This window comes from Chenopodium album, chromosome 20, assembly GCF_948465745.1.
Source record: "Chenopodium album chromosome 20, dcCheAlbu1.1, whole genome shotgun sequence".
In the NCBI taxonomy this organism is placed as follows: domain Eukaryota; kingdom Viridiplantae; phylum Streptophyta; class Magnoliopsida; order Caryophyllales; family Amaranthaceae; genus Chenopodium; species Chenopodium album.
The window spans coordinates 5819220-5835647 of record NC_137853.1 but is presented as its reverse complement, the minus strand read 5'-3'; the positions used below and the strand labels follow the sequence as shown (position 1 = coordinate 5835647).

The window sequence follows — 16428 nt, the reverse complement described above, 5'->3', positions numbered from 1 at the left end:
GTTTAATAAACTGTTAAAAAATAGTAACTATTATAATATACAAAGATAATTTTGAATATTTTAAAGTAGCTTTAACCAGTATTACAACATATAAAAATTACTAAAAATGTCAATTGGTTATTGGTGTAGTGGTTATTCGGACTACGCTTGGTAGAGAGGATATGTGTTTGATTCCCCGTAGTAATAATTGGGAGAAGAGTGGAACCTAACCACCTAAAATTGATCCCAAATCCGGATTAGTCTAAAGGGTAAACCAGGTGAAATACCAAAAAAAAAAAAAAAAAAAAAAAAAAAAAAATCCTTTATTCAAGAATTTCATTTAAGATATCCTCCATACCCACTAACCCAAATCCACAATTTTGAAATCAAAATAGTACATCACCATCAGAAACTTTTTTTTAATTAACCTAAGCTAGTGAAAATGACACAAGTACACAATTATTTATTAAATTAAAGGACAAATTAAAGATGAAAAAAAGGAATCAATAAATAAAAATAAAAAAAATTAAAAGATGAGAAATGAGAGATAGCAATTGCATGAGAAGTGTTGGTGGCAAATAAGAACACAAATAGCGTATACAATGATCCCACCAACACTTGTTGTTGGCTCAAGGGTTTACTTGGTTGGTTGGTTAGGGATATAACTAAGTCAAAACTACATGGTCATCTACGGTCCACGTCAGTGGTTACCAAACAAATATTTGCGCACGTGATCATCACATGGCCATGCATGGCTTCCCTCCAATTTCTTTTGCTCATCACAATCTCTCTTTTTTTAGGAGTTGTTCATCACAATCTTTTGGTCAACAACTCCATGTCATTTAGTTTAAAGATTGTGCAGTTGCATTTTTATGTTTTTTGGGCGGTGAGAATCGATCTCATGATCTCCTAAATCGGGAGAGATGCTTTTATATTGAATCTTGTTAAATTTATTTTGACAAATATAGTTTAATTTAATTTTTTGTGGAAGTATTCTATAATTTCTAGTAGATGAGAAAATTAAAACATATAGAAGTACTTTTCTTCAAAAAAAAAATAAAATAAAGTGAAAACATTTATCTTTGTAGATGCATTTTGAAAATAATAAATAGTCACGTTGATCAATCTTTAAGGAACAAAGCAATTTGAATCCATTCTATGGGGTGTTCAGCTATACTGTTTTGGAAAAATCATTCATCTTCCTCTTCTCGCTTGCACAATCGAAGAGAGAATATAATATCACAACTTACAACACTGCCATTTTCAATTACACCATAGTCGGCTAGTCGCAGCACATTTTGCTTCCAACGTGGTGTTTCTACTTTCTAATACGGAGTATGTCACAACTTACAACAATCATATACACCAAGCTAAGTAATCTGACTTTCACGATTCCTAGAATTTAGAGCTAACTTGTCCCAACAATAGTGTAGTCAGAAATAAACAAGGAGTTCACGCAATCACGCCCACAATATAAGTTTCACTAGCAAATGACATTCAACTGGAACTATGTCAAAGGGTTGATGATTAGTTAATTACAATAAACACCCGAAAGGTGAATCCTACAGAATAACTAACTAACAATCACTTCGCTACACACAAGTCAGAAGTACACCTAACTGTCAGCTCGTTACATTCAATTACATAATCGATTAGTTGAACACTCCAAGAACGCCTCGGAAGAGTACTTACACAATTGTCTTCTGGCTGGTGATAATGGCAGGTGCAAAGCAAGGGTCTTTGCCATTCTTGTAGATATCAAACAGCTGCTTGTAGTTAGCCAATGCTATTTTTTTGCACTCATCTGCTCCTTTTGGATCAAACTTCTCTAGCTCAGCATGTGTTTTTATCAACCCACCTTGTGCATCAGTAAGAAACCTGGCCAGATTTATTCCACTAGACAAAAAAAATTGCAAAAATGAGACTATTTACCTCATTTACAATAGTTGCAAAACAAATACTTTATTGTAAAAACAATGGCAACAGAATGCAGTTTCATTGATAGGCATGTAGCCATGAAGTAGCATAAATGATTTGGCAGCCCTATTATAGAAAAACAAAGGCAATTTACTTGCCAAAAAAAAAAAAATCAATTCAAGGCATCTAATATATGCATTTTCTCCAACTGAAAAGCAGAAAGCAAAACTGTCCCATGTGATATTGTATAACTCAAGTTCTGTGACTCCTAGACAGTATATTCTCCTCTTGTGGATTCAGATATATTCCACCAACAATTTGTCAGAAAGACCATTTACTCATGCAAGGATAACTTATTAGGATATACAAATAGATGAAAATAAAATGGTGTAATCATAAAAAAAAAAAGCAGGGCTTCTTCTGTGTGACACCGACAAAAAAAAACTATGTGCTTGATTCCTGTTTTTTCACTAATGGCTTTTGCTAGTGTTTGTATAAAAGGAACAAGGGTAGCTAGTGTTAGGTGTGGGTTCTAACTTCTCTTTTGCACTTTAAGACTATTCGCATTAGCTATAGAGTCAATATCACATCATTTCTACGTTTATCATAGATTCATAGACACACGAAGGTAAAGCTTATGTAACCACAGCACCACAGAACAGCATGAAATATTTAAAAATCTACAGTACCACAGAACAGCATGAAAAATTTAATTTTAAAAATAAAATACCTGAGCTGATTTAGGTTTTCCAGTCTGTATAAAGCACAAAGTCCCTCCATGCAAAGTAAAGTATTCTTCTGCAGATCATCACGTAAATCTGCTGCATAATCCCAATTTTTATTTGAACTTCCTGATTCACCATGTACATCAGTGACCAAACTCTGCTACTTCTCATCTAATGACACCCCAACCTGCTGCTCACATAGTTTCAGGGTTGCCATGGTTTTCTTTGAAGGACTAATTGACTCCATATGAGTTCTAATGCCTAAGGGAGCTTCAGATGTTGAGAGCTTCCTTTTAAGTCCCTTTGGTGAAGTTAGTTCACCATCATCATCAGAACTACATAAGTCAACAACATACGTAGATACTGATGGAGATTTGTGTGCACATGCCCTAGAAGAAGCCGATTTCTCATCAGAAACTGACCAGATTCCCACGGGTGCTCCAGGCTTTGTGTTAGACTCAAAACTATTAGGCTGTCCCTCGACACGAGTTGCACTGATTTCTTTAGGGCCTAAAACAAAGGGAAAACATCATTTCAATGCCAAAAAAATTACACATAAATAAACAAGACATGAAAATTTGAAATTTGGGAGTACTTGGCATAGATGAGACAGTCTTTTCTTCAATGGGTGTTGTTTCATGACCAGATAGCGCTCCAGAAAGCCCTTCACATTTTGCTTCAAGACCGAAACTCTCCTGCTCTTGCATGACTTCAGTTGTGTCAACCAGTTGTGAACCTTTAAAAAAGAAACAAGATAAAAATCAAAGAAAGAAAGCATCTTTTCAATGAAAAAAGGACAAGCAAACTTGATAGGTGCACAAAAATCACTTCATTGCTAGCTGGTTAGGCATTAGACAAGCCTGCACAATATTAATTACCAAGTAATATACCCACTCTAGAATATGCAAAAAAAGGCATGCCAAAAGTTAAGGACAACAGGGATATTGGATTAAGTGGTCAGCCATATTGGACAGTGGTCCTTAACTTAATTCCACCCAACAGATCATGCACCATCAAGCAGAGAATAGGAGCTCATGTAGCAGAAAATTGAAGTTAGTTATGCAGACTTTGACATGTCAGCAATCACCTCAGCATCTAGTTCGGTTGTAATAATGTTTGGTAAGGCAATTCATTGTTGTATTGCTATTGAATAAGAGTGCTATATTACTATAAATAGCTAGTCTCAGCTTCTTATTCCATTCATTCAGACCATTGTTGTAAGATTCATTTTCATCATAAATAATGCTTTAGTGTATAGGCACTTGAGTTGACAAGGTTCAACAATGAAGAGAAAGTTCATATTGTATGTTATAACTTAATAATCTGCTCTAAATCAGTACTTGTTTTTTTTTTTTGGGTGAATCTAAATCAGTACTTGTAACACAGACTCACAGAGTGAGGAGATTCAGAGACAAGAAAATAGGTTGTAGTCACAGTAACAAGTAACAAATAGAATTCACAGGGCAACAAGCACACCGCACAATTACTTCCAGCTCCAACACAACCAACAATGTTTAGTTAATTCCAATAATCTTTTTAAGAGCAAGAGTTCCCAAGACAAATATACTACATCTAAAGCCTTAGCATGAAGAGAGTAATGATATGCTACGCGTAGTAACAACAGTGTAACGTCCAAAATACTAGTTACAAAAGGTGCTGACCTAAAAAGTAATCATCCTAATGAGGAAAGACTATGCTATATGAGTTAGCCAAACCAATAATTATACAAAGAGAATAGAGATCAACCCTTCAATCAATTATTACGTACATTATTGAAACATTTTTCAATAATCATGTTAGCCACAACAAAAGGTAGAATTACAAGAATTTTCCTATACTATAGATTGTTAGGTGTTCCTAAACAAGTAAGAACATGAAAGTACATGACTTGAAGTCTTGAACCCGCAACTTAAATTCTATTCACTAAAATCTATACCACTAAACAATGTCATATTGTCATAGTAATACATTACCCTTTCGAGATACAATGCAAAACAAAATAAATATATAATTAAAAAAAAAACACACACACACATTTGATCATGACATTTATGCATAGATCTTATTCATGCAATAATTCAAGGCATTGCCCGTGCCCAAAATCTATTGATATTACGACTTTCAATAAAACGACCGTGAAACCCTATCTACCAAAATAGGAGCAACACAATTTGATAAGTAATACGACACTCATTAGACTTGCAGTATCGAGATACTAATCCCGGCTTCACACTTCTCTTCACATGAGCAACTCAGATAACCCAACAACAACAGTACTAACTAATTTTTTTATTTTTTTTATTTTTTTTTGACGGGACTAACTAAATTATTAAATATGAGTATATAACAGCACATAATTTTTTCAGGAAACATATAAATATAACATCAAATAGTACATTAAAATCAACTCCCAGTCTCATACTACCTGAATCTGAACCAGAACCAGCGTCGTTCAAAACAGCAACAGCTCGCTCCAAATCCGACACCCTAGTCTCGAATGCTCGAAAACGCTCGGTTGCAGCCGCCATTACACTCCCCAAATCTCTCTCCAACTTAGTGTTCTTCACAGAAAACTTCAGCTTTTCTTCTCTCTCTTTCTCAACTTCTTTTACCTTCTTCTCCATTTCCTCCTCCAAAAATCTAATTCTCCCCTTCAAACCCTCACTTTCCAACCTACAAACCCTAAATTCCTCTTCAATTTTCACCTTCCTCTCCCCTAAACCCCCATTTTCATCACTCAATTCCTTGTTCTGCTTCTTCAACATCTTCACCTTGTTCGACAACTCCCTAATTTTCCCATCATCCTCATTTTTCAGCCTCTGAAGCTCCTGAATTCTCCCTCTGAGTCGATCACACTCAATGCCTGACTCTCTGAGTTTGTATTGTGAATCGCTGTTTGCGAGCAGCAACTCGCCATGATCCTTCTTGTACTGCTCCAATTGCTTCGTTAGTATGTTGATTTCCATCAATGCTCTGTTGAATTTCTGCGTAAGTTCATCTTTCTCACGCTTCAACCTCGATTCAACGAAGCTCAAAGCTTGTCTTGTTCTTTCATAGTCGTTTGATGAGAGAGGTAATCTTAGAGAAGAAATTGCCTCGAAAATTGGGGAATCCATGGAAGTTTAGCTAGGGATTTCTGTAAACCCTAGGAGAGAGAAAATGGAGGAATAATTGGGGAAATTGCAAGAGTAATTATGATGAAACTTCAGTGTGAGAGTATACTGTACGTCTGTAGTTCTGTACTGTAATACTGTAGTATGACTATAAGAGGGAGAAGAAGAGGAAAAGGCACGAATTCACGAGTGTACGAAACGCAGGTGTTTGCTCATGAAACGCAGATCATGTTTTTCCATATTTCATAGAGAAATATGATAATTTATTTGACGATTTTACCCTTATTTAATTTTTCTAAACTTGTTGGATTTGAGTAGATTTCCTCTTTAAAATATGATGATTAACGGACACATTTTTCTTGCATAATTTTTTTTTTTTTCTTAGGCCCTGTTTGATTCACCTTAATTTTGCTGAACTGAAATTATTTTTACTGAACTGAACTTAATTTTACTGAACTTAAATTATTTTTACTGAACTTAAATTATTTTTACAGAACTGAAATTATTTTTACTGATTTTCTATTATAGTTTTTCTTTAAGAAAACTGAATTTTACTGAACTGAACTTATTTTAACTGAACTGAAATTATTTTTATTGAACTGAAATTAATTTTACTGAACTGAACTTATTTTTACTGAATATTATTTTTTTAAGGTGAATCAAACAGGGCCTTAGTACTAGAGAGTACCTGTGCAAAATACACAGGATATATATATTTTATAGAAAGATATATTACAAAGATCTAATAACAAAAATATATTTTAAATATATGAAGTTTGTGGTATAGTAACTTACTCTTTATGTAGCTGGATACACCATGTCGCATGGAAGTTACTTTGTCAATGTTTTAGGGAATACTATGTCAATATTATAAGGGTTACCTGTTCAGCGTTAGTTGTTATCCCGGCTCGCCAGTGTTATAAGGGTTATGCGTTTTGTGTTATAGTGGTTAATCCGTCAATACTATAAGGGTTACTCTAGTGTGATTGGCTTCGCAAGAAAATCGTGCTCTCGCATAAAAGACATTATGTATATATTTTTTTGTTTCGATGATGTTGAATTAATAATAAGGTAGTTAACTGATTTTAAAAAATATAAATAAACAATTAGAATAATTTTTAAAAAGGAAAATAGTGGAACCTATGGTGGCGATATTATTAAAAAAAAAAGTGCAATTATTGTAATCTTGGTGTTTCTAAAAAGAATTTTTACCGTTTCTAAAAAGAAATTGGGTAATATAATAAAACACTACACAGGTAATTTTTTGGGGTAGTGTGTGTTATTAGGAAAAATAATAGTGGAAGTTCTTTTGGAGGGTTTTTTTTAAAAAAAAAATAGACAGGTGGAAGTAACTTGTAGGGCGAAAAAAAAAAAAGAAAAAAAAAAGAAAAAAGAGGAGTGAATAAGAATTGAGAGATTGGGTTTTGGAGTGATGTGGAGTAATTTGAATCTTAATGGCCTAAACATCCTTAAAACCTTAACCGAACAATTTTTATGGCACTCAACCGAAGAATACAATACAAATTTTATGAAATGTAACGTTAGAAAATAAATTTAAAGTATAGTGGTACCATGTGAAATCAAAACAAAAAGAAATTAGATACAAAAACCCAAAATAAAATGATACGAAGTATGTAATTAGTCCACATTTATATGAGAGTCTGTATTGTACACTTGGGATGAGCAAAATTTAATGACCAAATAACCTGGATGTATGATACACCCGGGTATTCTACTTTATCATACAAGTAACAAATTTAAAACCATTAATCAACACAATCCATGACTTCATGTTATTTCCAACATTATAAGAAAATTTTCTTCTTGTAATTAGGACTTGTTCGCATTTACTTAATTTCAGTTCAATAAAGTTCAGCTCCAATCAGTTCAGTTCAGTTCAGCTCTTAATTTCCCTCTCTCATAAAATATTCATTTCAGTTCAGTTCAACTCCAATCAGTTCAGTTCAGTTCAACTTCGATTAATTCAATTCAGTTCAGTTCAGGTGAGTTCAGTAAATGTGATTAGGCCCTTAGTCAAAGGTATTTTTTGCTTATTCTAATGATTAAATGAGGATGATTATTCATTTATTCCTCATGAACAAAAAATACCTTCGTGAACTTAGGTGCAAATAAAAATTTTCAGGAATTGGTGGAGGTTCAATTATCCTCTTTGATTTCAAAAGGATCCAATAAAAAAAAAAAAACCAGAGAGATAGAGTAGCATTTTCAATAATTAGAAGTTCTTAAACATATCTATAGAACATAGATACTACGTATATACCTGACCATTTTTACACATCCTGTAAATAAAAAATATACAAAGTTAAGACAATACAAGAGCAAGGCTAAGGTATACAAGAGACTAAACTGCAAGCCAACCAGCATATCGAAACTAAAACACAGGCTTTGCACAACAATAACAATAAGCCAGGGGCAAGCTAAGAATTATGACAGACTTATAAACACAAAATCAGCAACTTCAAAACTCTGAACCAGTCTCGAAGACAGCAACATGAGCTGAAATCTGCAGAAAAGACAGTAGAAAAGGAGCTAGAAGTCACTACTCTGAACTCAGGAGAAGATCGGGTCTAAAACACAAATCTTACAGAGTATTTGATACACAGAGGCTCACACTGAAGCCAGCAATAACTCTTATAACAGCATCCCCTCCTAAATCAGATTTTTAGCCAAATAGGCACTACCAACAAAGCTAACAAACCTGAACCCAATAAACCATCCTTGCTGGAAAGAATATTTCAAAAATAAAACAGCAGCCATTCTCAAGTAGCACAAACAACCAAAGATGATTAAGATCTTCATGTAAAAGGGTAACAGAAAGGTGGAAACATAAAAAGTCTAATAAGGGGCTGCAAGCTGATGATAGTGGAGAACAACAAACAATATAGCAGTTTATAATAAAAGGTCTGAGAGAAAGAAAAGAAAGGGAATACGAACCTGTAAATAATCATGAAACACATTCAAAGTTACGTTATGCACCATTTGTAGCAGTTGATGCAATAACATTAGCAATCATTTCTGGAGTCAAGCTAGGGTCCTTTCGGCGTAGACGTGCAAGAGCCAAAGCAACCACATCAAGAGTCATGGTTTCCTCATAAGTGTCAAAAATCTTTGAGGCCTGGCATTCAAGCTCTTCAGACCCGCTCTGCATCTCAGCAACTTGTGCAACATGAGCTTGCTTTTCTTTCACTAATTCATCTTCTTCAGAACTCATATCATTCTGCACATCAGCTGTTATGACACTTTTGATGGACTCCATGACGTCCTTAGGTATAATTAAAGAATTATCCGTTCCTTTCTCCTTGAGCTCCTTGTGGGAAACACCTCGTCCATGATCTGCTTGCAAGGCTTCCAATTGCCTCATTGCTTGCTATATCAAATAAAGATCCCTTGATTAAAAGAGTATCATCATATAATCACTAAAAAGATAATGAAAATACAAGCGTAACAGAATATATACAGTCTTTTTGAGTGTATCATCATCAGGTTGATCATTGGCTTCCCCTTCTTTCTGGCTTCGAGTTTTCGCAAACATCTTTCTTTTAGATGGTGCCACATCATCTTCCTGTAACTGAGATATGTCAGAAAAGAAAATTTTACAAGATATAAATCTAAATATCTTAAGAGGAAAGTGGAATGGCTTTCTCACCATCTGGTTACTAACCACGGCCAAAGGAACAGGGTTAGCTGTGCGCATTTTATCTTGTTCTTGGCGATTTCGAGAATTCTGCAAGCTTGTTTTCTATATAAAAAATAATAATAATAAAAAAAAAAATAAAAAAAAAATAAAAAAAAAAAGCCAGACGTTTTTAAGAAGGTATAGTTGAAAATAAAGTGGAGATTATTATTAACCAGACCGCATTCCTCATATACCTTTGCCTCGTTAGAATCCCAATATGCTAGAAGTGTTTTAAAGTGTGATTCAGGCACTCTTTTCGGACGATGCTTCAGTCTCTCTTCATAGCTGTCATACTTATAGTAATGGTTTCTTTTGACTCGGCATTTGAAAACCCTCCAAGATGAATCAAGCTTCCCCATTACCCAACCTTTTAATTTTGCTGGAAGGATGTACTTACTCTAAAAGTAAGGATGTTTTAGTGTCAGCAAAAGACAACAGTCACGCAAAGGGTAACTTCAAACTAAATGTTTAAATCATGCCACACAGAGGTTTCATCTCAGGGGTTTTTTTACTAATACAAATATTACGTAAAATGAAAACTTACATTTACAAATTTCCATATCTTCTCCTTGTTTGGAACTTTCTGCCAACTAATGTAAGTTAAAGGTGCCCACTTGTGATCATGGGCAATGGTTCCTAAAAATCTGGTGAGCTCAGATCTTTTAGGTCCAATAGGTTTTCCTTCATCGTTGCAACGAATAACAACGCGATCTTCCCATTTGCGAGCATAAACATTAGTTAGCTTTGATGGCCCTCGGCCCTTTCTATTTTGACCTACCATCCATAAATAAAAATATTATAAGATCAAGTGACGGATAAGTAATAATCGATTAAAGAGCTTTCCGATCTACAGTACAACACAATCTTCCAAATTGATACAAGATGCAGAAAATCTAAATTCTTCTGAGGATTGCAATTTGGATTAATCACTCTACAAAGAGGAAGTCCAGTACATTGTTTATCTTTTTGGGAAGAGCCAAAAAATGTAAGGGTGAAGGTTTTAAAATGATGAAAAGATCATTAGTTAATCATTAATACACATGCAAACAAGATCTGGAATTGGAACTTTTGGGTAGATCATCTACAAAAAAAGAAAATGAACAATTTAACAACAGCGTCTGAATGGGTATTCTAGAAAATCTGGAATCAGAACTTTTGGATGGATGCATTCAATAACAGGGAATATAAAAGGTTAAGCAAGCAACGAGGGTTGTTTTGAGATGTAACAAATTATTAGGAGTAAATATTTCAATAATATACGTACAAGAATTATGTTACTGTCTAGGAAAAGTGCTTTCAATGAAACATGGAAACCTCAAATTCTCAAAAATAAACAAGGCGTCTTTAAGTGACAAGGGGCTTAGATAGTCTTTAAGGGGACAAATGAAAACACAGACCTTCATTTTCTGAGAGAGTGGTCATCTCTTGGTTTTCCAATGGATCTTGTTCTGGTATATTTACTTCTACCTCTGGCTCTTGATCACCGTCAAAAGACTCGTCAACTGAGTCATGGTCATCATCAGGTACATAGTCTTGATCATGCTCACTACTGTCAGTGACTTTTTCCTTTCCTAAAGTATTCAATCTCATGGAATTTTCTTCTGTGTTCATTAACCTTTCATAATCTGTCATCATTGGTTCGGTCGATGCAATTTGAGCTTTCTCAAATGCTGAAGCTTTTCCACTCTTATACATTGTCCATTCCTTTGACCTATTTGTATAAGAGTGGAAAAGCTTCAGCATTTGAGGAAATCAATAAAATTTTAAAGACATATAAAACCAGTAATTACACATAAGCAGCATGTAAAATCCCTTTGGAAGTATTTACTAACATAAATGGTATAAATTACTAATGGAAATTTACAATTGCCAGATCAAAACAACAAAGATTTTATAAGTTATTAAATACGCTACTTAATATGCAGCTTCAGCGAAGTTACTGAATCCACTATGAAGAATTCTTCAGATCGTTCTTACTAAGCTTATATGCTAAGTGTGATTGACCAACTATGCAAACTAAGGCCCATACACAGGCCTTAGCAGTAATAAAAAGTAGGAGAGACTGAAAGTTCATTCAAAGGCTTTGAGTTCCATTCAGTAGTAACAAAACAAAGCTACAACATGTCAGCATTGACAATAGCTTATGATACAGAAATCTAGGAACTGATACTTTCAGAAATTTGCCTTGACGAATAGTATAAAGCAACCTGCTAAAATGCTTAAGTATGAATACTGGTCATTGTTTTCACCACCCTCCCCCACCCCCAAGGAAAAAAAAAAGATATGAAAAAAGAAAGATTGCACAACTTAAAGCAAAAAGTTCGATTGGAAAGGAAGCAAGCTAACCAATTTAATCTTATATAATAAAATGTTTATTTTGGGTGGTTGCTCCTATCATTACTGATGGACAAGTCTTTCTGGGGTTTTGGAATTTCTAAACACTAAAATACTACCCTCCCATATCCACACACAGATAGAAAGCATACATAGTAGACTGTAGTAGGCTGGATATCCTCTAGTTATCAAATTTTATCAATATTTAGCAAGTTATACAGTTTTATTCAACCTGTTTTTTTTCGAGCCGGCACCATCCTCCTTGTTAGAGAGCTTCCTTTTATGATCATTGCGCAAAGATAATAGTCTATCGTCATCAGAACTACTTATCTCAGCAACGGACGGAGATACTGATACTGATGGAAATTTGTGAACACATGGTGTAGAAGATGCTGAATTGTCTTCGGAAGTGGGTGTTTCAGAAACCGACCGGGTTCCAACAGGCTTAGTGGGTCTTGTGTCAGACCCAAAACTCCTTGGATTAACCTTGATATGAGCTGCACTAATCGTTTTCAGACCTGAGAGAAAGGGAAGCTATCATTTCAAAGCCAAGAAAATGAAACACAAATATTAATCAAGAGAGATGATGCCAACAGAAATTTGAGAATACTTGGCATTGATGAAGCCATCTTCTCTTTATTGACTGTTGTTTCATAACCAGATTGGGCTCCAACAAGCCCTTCACGTTCTTCTTCAAGCCCATAATTCTCCTGTTCTTGGCCTTCTTGCATGACTTGAGTTGTGTGCCTTGTGTCAACCAACTGTGGACCTAAAACAATAATTTTTTTTTAATTAAAAAAAAAATGAACAGAAAAGAGCAAGCGTCATTTAAATGAAAAAGGACAAAAAAAATGTTGACAAGCATATGAATCATGTCCTCATTAACTTAAACAGCCTTGGGTTTTTGGATCATAAATTCTCTCCTTCAATGGAGAGTGTTTGGTGTCCACAGGCAAACGACTCTGACTCCAAACACAATAGTAGCTACTAACTTCAAACCAAACACCCTTTTGCCCAAGTTTTCTTCCGGGTCAGTAGCCAGTAACAGCACTAACACAGTAGCACCTTTTTCAAAATATCCCTAAAATCCAGAGGTTCTATCCTATACTCACTCTCTATCATACTTCTCTACCCTCATCCAAAATCCACTGAAGTAAGCTTTAGCCTTGGGATCGTGAAAATTTCAAAATTATTTATACATATATAAAGCCCCTTTTCTGGAGCTTATAGTGCAGTGTCTGGTAAGTGGCAACTCAGTGACAGTACTCTCTCTGGTAGAGTTGCCAAGTCTCTACATCATAAATCTTACAAGTCAACTAGAGAACTATCTTTAGTGTTATAGACTTATGCCAAATCCTTAGTACATCATAATTTTTTCTAAGTTATTGATATTTCATCAACTTTCCAAGTCCTCTAGAACAATTCTGTCGACAGATAACAGTTGAGTATCCATGTGTGGAGACTTTCTACAACAGGATTGATACTTCCAAACCCAAAAGATAATTTCAAGGATAGGAATACGGAGAATTGGTGAACGACTACCAAAACTTGTCTACTTCTGGAAACAACTACCTTGTAAGTTATAGTTAATAATAAAAAGGAATAATGTAATCTAATAATCCCACCTTTAGTCGGTCTTCCATAAACAATCCCAACTTTTGAAATTCCAGAAACAATCTCACCTCTGATAGGGATCTTCCACTAACAATCCCTTAGACCTACAACCAGTTAAACAGATTAAAAAAAATTTCCCTTTTTTTTAAAAAACTTAAATCTCTTTTCCGACCACCAGTCACCGCCATGGCCACCCCAACCCTCACCCTTTACCGCCACCTCCACCCATTAGGCCACTATGAAACTCCAACCACGCCGGAAAACCATCACAACCCCCAAAACCCAAACCCCGCCCCAAAAACTCCACCCACAACCCCAAAAATCCCCACCAACCTTGAAAACTCAACCACTAGGGATGGCAATCTAGTCCGGATCCGACCCTACTCCCGCCCGATCCGAGGTAAAAAAATCCGCTCCGAGTCCGAGAAAAAAGTAATCTGAGTTCGACTCCGTTAAAATAATCCGACTCCGACTGTCGGAGTGGGATCCTACAAAAAATCCGAGAAAAAATCCGACTCCAACAAATGTCCGACTTTGACGGATTATCCGACTCTGACTCCAATAGATAGTAGATTTTTGTGTAGGTCATGGTGGCATTGGGCGTGGGTTGTAAAGGCCCAAATAGCCCAACATCTCAAAGTATATTGAATAATGAAAAAAAACTTGGAGTCGGATGTCGGATCGGAGTCGGGGGTCGGATATTGAAGTCGGAGTCGGAGTCGGATTTAACCTCCGATTTCCTGTCGGAGTCGGATTTAGCATAATCCGCTCCGAGTCCGACCCGTTGCCATCCCTATCAACCACCTCGCCCCGGATACACCACACCACTGACAGAACCGAAAACACCAGCCACAGCCTCAAAAAACTCCTTCCGGCCACGAAACCCACGCCTACAGCCCCACAAAACCCAAGAACCACCCCGACGAAATCCCACCCTCACGAAAATCTCAAAACTCAAGCCCCAGCCCCGAAAAACCTACCTAGTTTAGTCCTCAAAACTCAACCGCCAGCCCCAACGGAATCCCACACCCCTCTCTCCACCGCTCCCACTCCCCAGTTGCCGATTTCTGGTCGCGAGGATGCCTAGTTGGGTGTTCGAATTAGATCATCATTGAACTCCGGGATTGTGCGAAATTGATGGTCGTGGAAGGGGTGTGTGACTGGTGGTATTTTCAGACTTGAGGGTGGTGGTTGCAGGGGTTGCCGGGGAATGCAAGGGCGGGGATGGGGAGAGGAGTGCAGTGGCACGGCTGCGGGTTTTGTTTTTTTCTTTTTTAAAATTAGATTTGTTTTTTTTAACTATTAAAAATTAGACTAAACCTATTAAAATCTGACACATGCCTTATAACTTGAGAAAATCGGTTACCAAAACAATCCAACCGGTGAGGGATTGTTAATGGAAGATAGGGGCAAAAGGTGGGATTGTTTCTGGAATTTCAAAAGGTGGGATTGTTTGTGGAAGACTGACTAAAGGTGGGATTGTTTAGATTACATTTTTCCTAATAAAAACTACCTGTAGATAGAATTTATAGCGAATTAGCCGAATTTCATTAGTGAGGCACATTTCTGTCCACTAAATGAGCATAAAATGAAAATTTAACTCGATATGCAATTCCCTTCCCCATCTTTCTTCCTTTCAATCAATCAATTCGAATTTGAAAACCTTAGTTAATTTTGTGAGTACATAATTACATTCCTCTTGCTCTTTCTTTCTTTCATCTTATTCAATGAACTACTCGCGAGATCAACCAATTACAAACCTCAAGTTGAAAACATTAAGCTAAATTTGAGAAAACCAGGAAACTAATTTATATAGACAAAAGCCTTGTAGCTAAACAACATGATTTAGATAACATAACAGGAATCGATAAAAGATAATGACATAAGAACACCACATAATCATATAACTTCAGCAAGAACCAAGTGAAATTCTCATTTTTCAAAGAAGAAAAAAGCTTAAAAATTACCTGAACCAGAAGAAATTCGCTCCAATTCTAAGATGCGTCTCTCAAATGATCGAAATCGCTCATTTGTAGCAGTCATTACACTACTCAATTTCCTCTCTAACTTGTCATTCTTCACTGTAATCCTCGATTTTTCTGGATTTTTCTCCTCGTACTTTTTGATTTTTTTCATCAATTTCTCACAGAGCAACCTACAATCAACCAATTCTTCTTCAATTCTCGTCTTATTCACCTCTAAATCTCCTTTTTGCTTCTTCAAAACCTTAACCTCGTTCGATAAAACCCTAATTTTTCCCCCAAATTCGAGCTTTAACCTCTGAATTTCCACATTTGCTGCAGATATTCTCTCAGTTAGTTCTTCGCACTCGATCCTTGATTCAGGAAGTCTTTGCTGATCATCGTTGTTGAGGAGTAGCAATTCGCCATGATCCTTCTTCAATTGCTCCAATTCTTTGGTTAAATTTTTGTTTTCCTTCAAAGCATTGTTGAGTTTCATAGTCATTTCGGCATTCTCTCTCTTCAACCTCGACACTAGCGAGGAGTCCATGGAGATGGAGGTTTAGAAGGTTGAAGGAGGAATGAATTGCAGTAATAATACTGCTCAAATGAGTCAATTCCACGAAATATTTAATTGGCTTGTTTTATGTACGGAGTAATAAATTTTCAATCGGTTTATTTTGCACTGTAAACTCCATATCTCCCTCCATCCTTATTTTGTTTCTAATAAATTGACCACAATCTCCGGATATCGCCACTTCAAATATTCTTACTTGTATTACTCCAATCTCTAAAATTTGAGGTAAGAAATTGACCACAATCTCCGGATATCGCCACTTCAAATATTCTTACTTGTATTACTCCAATCTCTAAAATTTGAGGTAAGAAATTTGTTGAAACTTTAAGCTATTCGCCAAACACGGCCATTAGGATGGTATGAGCCAAACGTGCTCACAAGCTACTTGATGCTCAACTCGGTTAAAACTCAGTCAAAGCTTGGCTCGAGTAGAGTCAACTCAAGATCTTAACAAACCAAGCTTGACCTATCCTTAGCTCGGCTTGAAAGCTCATAATAAGCTCAAAATTTT

The 16428-nt window shown here is 35.9% G+C and overlaps 2 protein-coding genes across 2 annotated transcripts; both read right to left on the bottom strand.

The window, feature by feature from the left end:
- Positions 1–1483: 1483 nt before the first annotated feature.
- LOC145599270 (uncharacterized) lies at positions 1484–5832 on the bottom strand. The gene is made up of 4 exons (XM_081655670.1): positions 5047–5832; positions 3217–3357; positions 2627–3131; positions 1484–1875 (listed from the first exon to the last, which is right to left on the bottom strand). Exons 1-3 carry the CDS (start codon positions 5735–5737, stop codon positions 2782–2784), a joined length of 1182 nt encoding a protein of 393 aa, XP_081511796.1. The 5' UTR covers positions 5738–5832; the 3' UTR covers positions 1484–1875; positions 2627–2781.
- Positions 5833–7945: 2113 nt separating this feature from the next.
- On the bottom strand, positions 7946–16039 carry LOC145598087 (uncharacterized). The gene is made up of 10 exons (XM_081654387.1): positions 15347–16039; positions 12376–12534; positions 11998–12283; positions 10829–11142; positions 9976–10205; positions 9626–9829; positions 9402–9494; positions 9213–9317; positions 8690–9122; positions 7946–8258 (listed from the first exon to the last, which is right to left on the bottom strand). The coding sequence occupies exons 1-9, from the start codon at positions 15888–15890 to the stop codon at positions 8724–8726; spliced, it is 2334 nt and encodes a 777-aa protein (XP_081510513.1). The 5' UTR covers positions 15891–16039; the 3' UTR covers positions 7946–8258; positions 8690–8723.
- Between the last annotated feature and the right edge of the window lie 389 nt (positions 16040–16428).

Excerpts from the sequence above, each read along its gene's own strand:
- LOC145598087 (XM_081654387.1), bottom strand. The coding sequence starts at position 15,890 with ATGGACTCCTCGCTAGTGTCGAGGTTGAAGAGAGAGAATGCCGAAATG. Across the intron at positions 12,535-15,346 it reads GCGAATTTCTTCTGGTTCAG|GTCCACAGTTGGTTGACACA; the intron begins GTAATTTTTAAG and ends TTATTGTTTTAG. Across the intron at positions 9,830-9,975 it reads AGATATGGAAATTTGTAAAT|AGTAAGTACATCCTTCCAGC; the intron begins GTAAGTTTTCAT and ends CCTTACTTTTAG.
- LOC145599270 (XM_081655670.1), bottom strand. The coding sequence starts at position 5,737 with ATGGATTCCCCAATTTTCGAGGCAATTTCTTCTCTAAGATTACCTCTC. Across the intron at positions 3,358-5,046 it reads TGGTTCTGGTTCAGATTCAG|GTTCACAACTGGTTGACACA; the intron begins GTAGTATGAGAC and ends TCTTTTTTAAAG. Across the intron at positions 3,132-3,216 it reads GACTGTCTCATCTATGCCAA|GCCCTAAAGAAATCAGTGCA; the intron begins GTACTCCCAAAT and ends CCTTTGTTTTAG.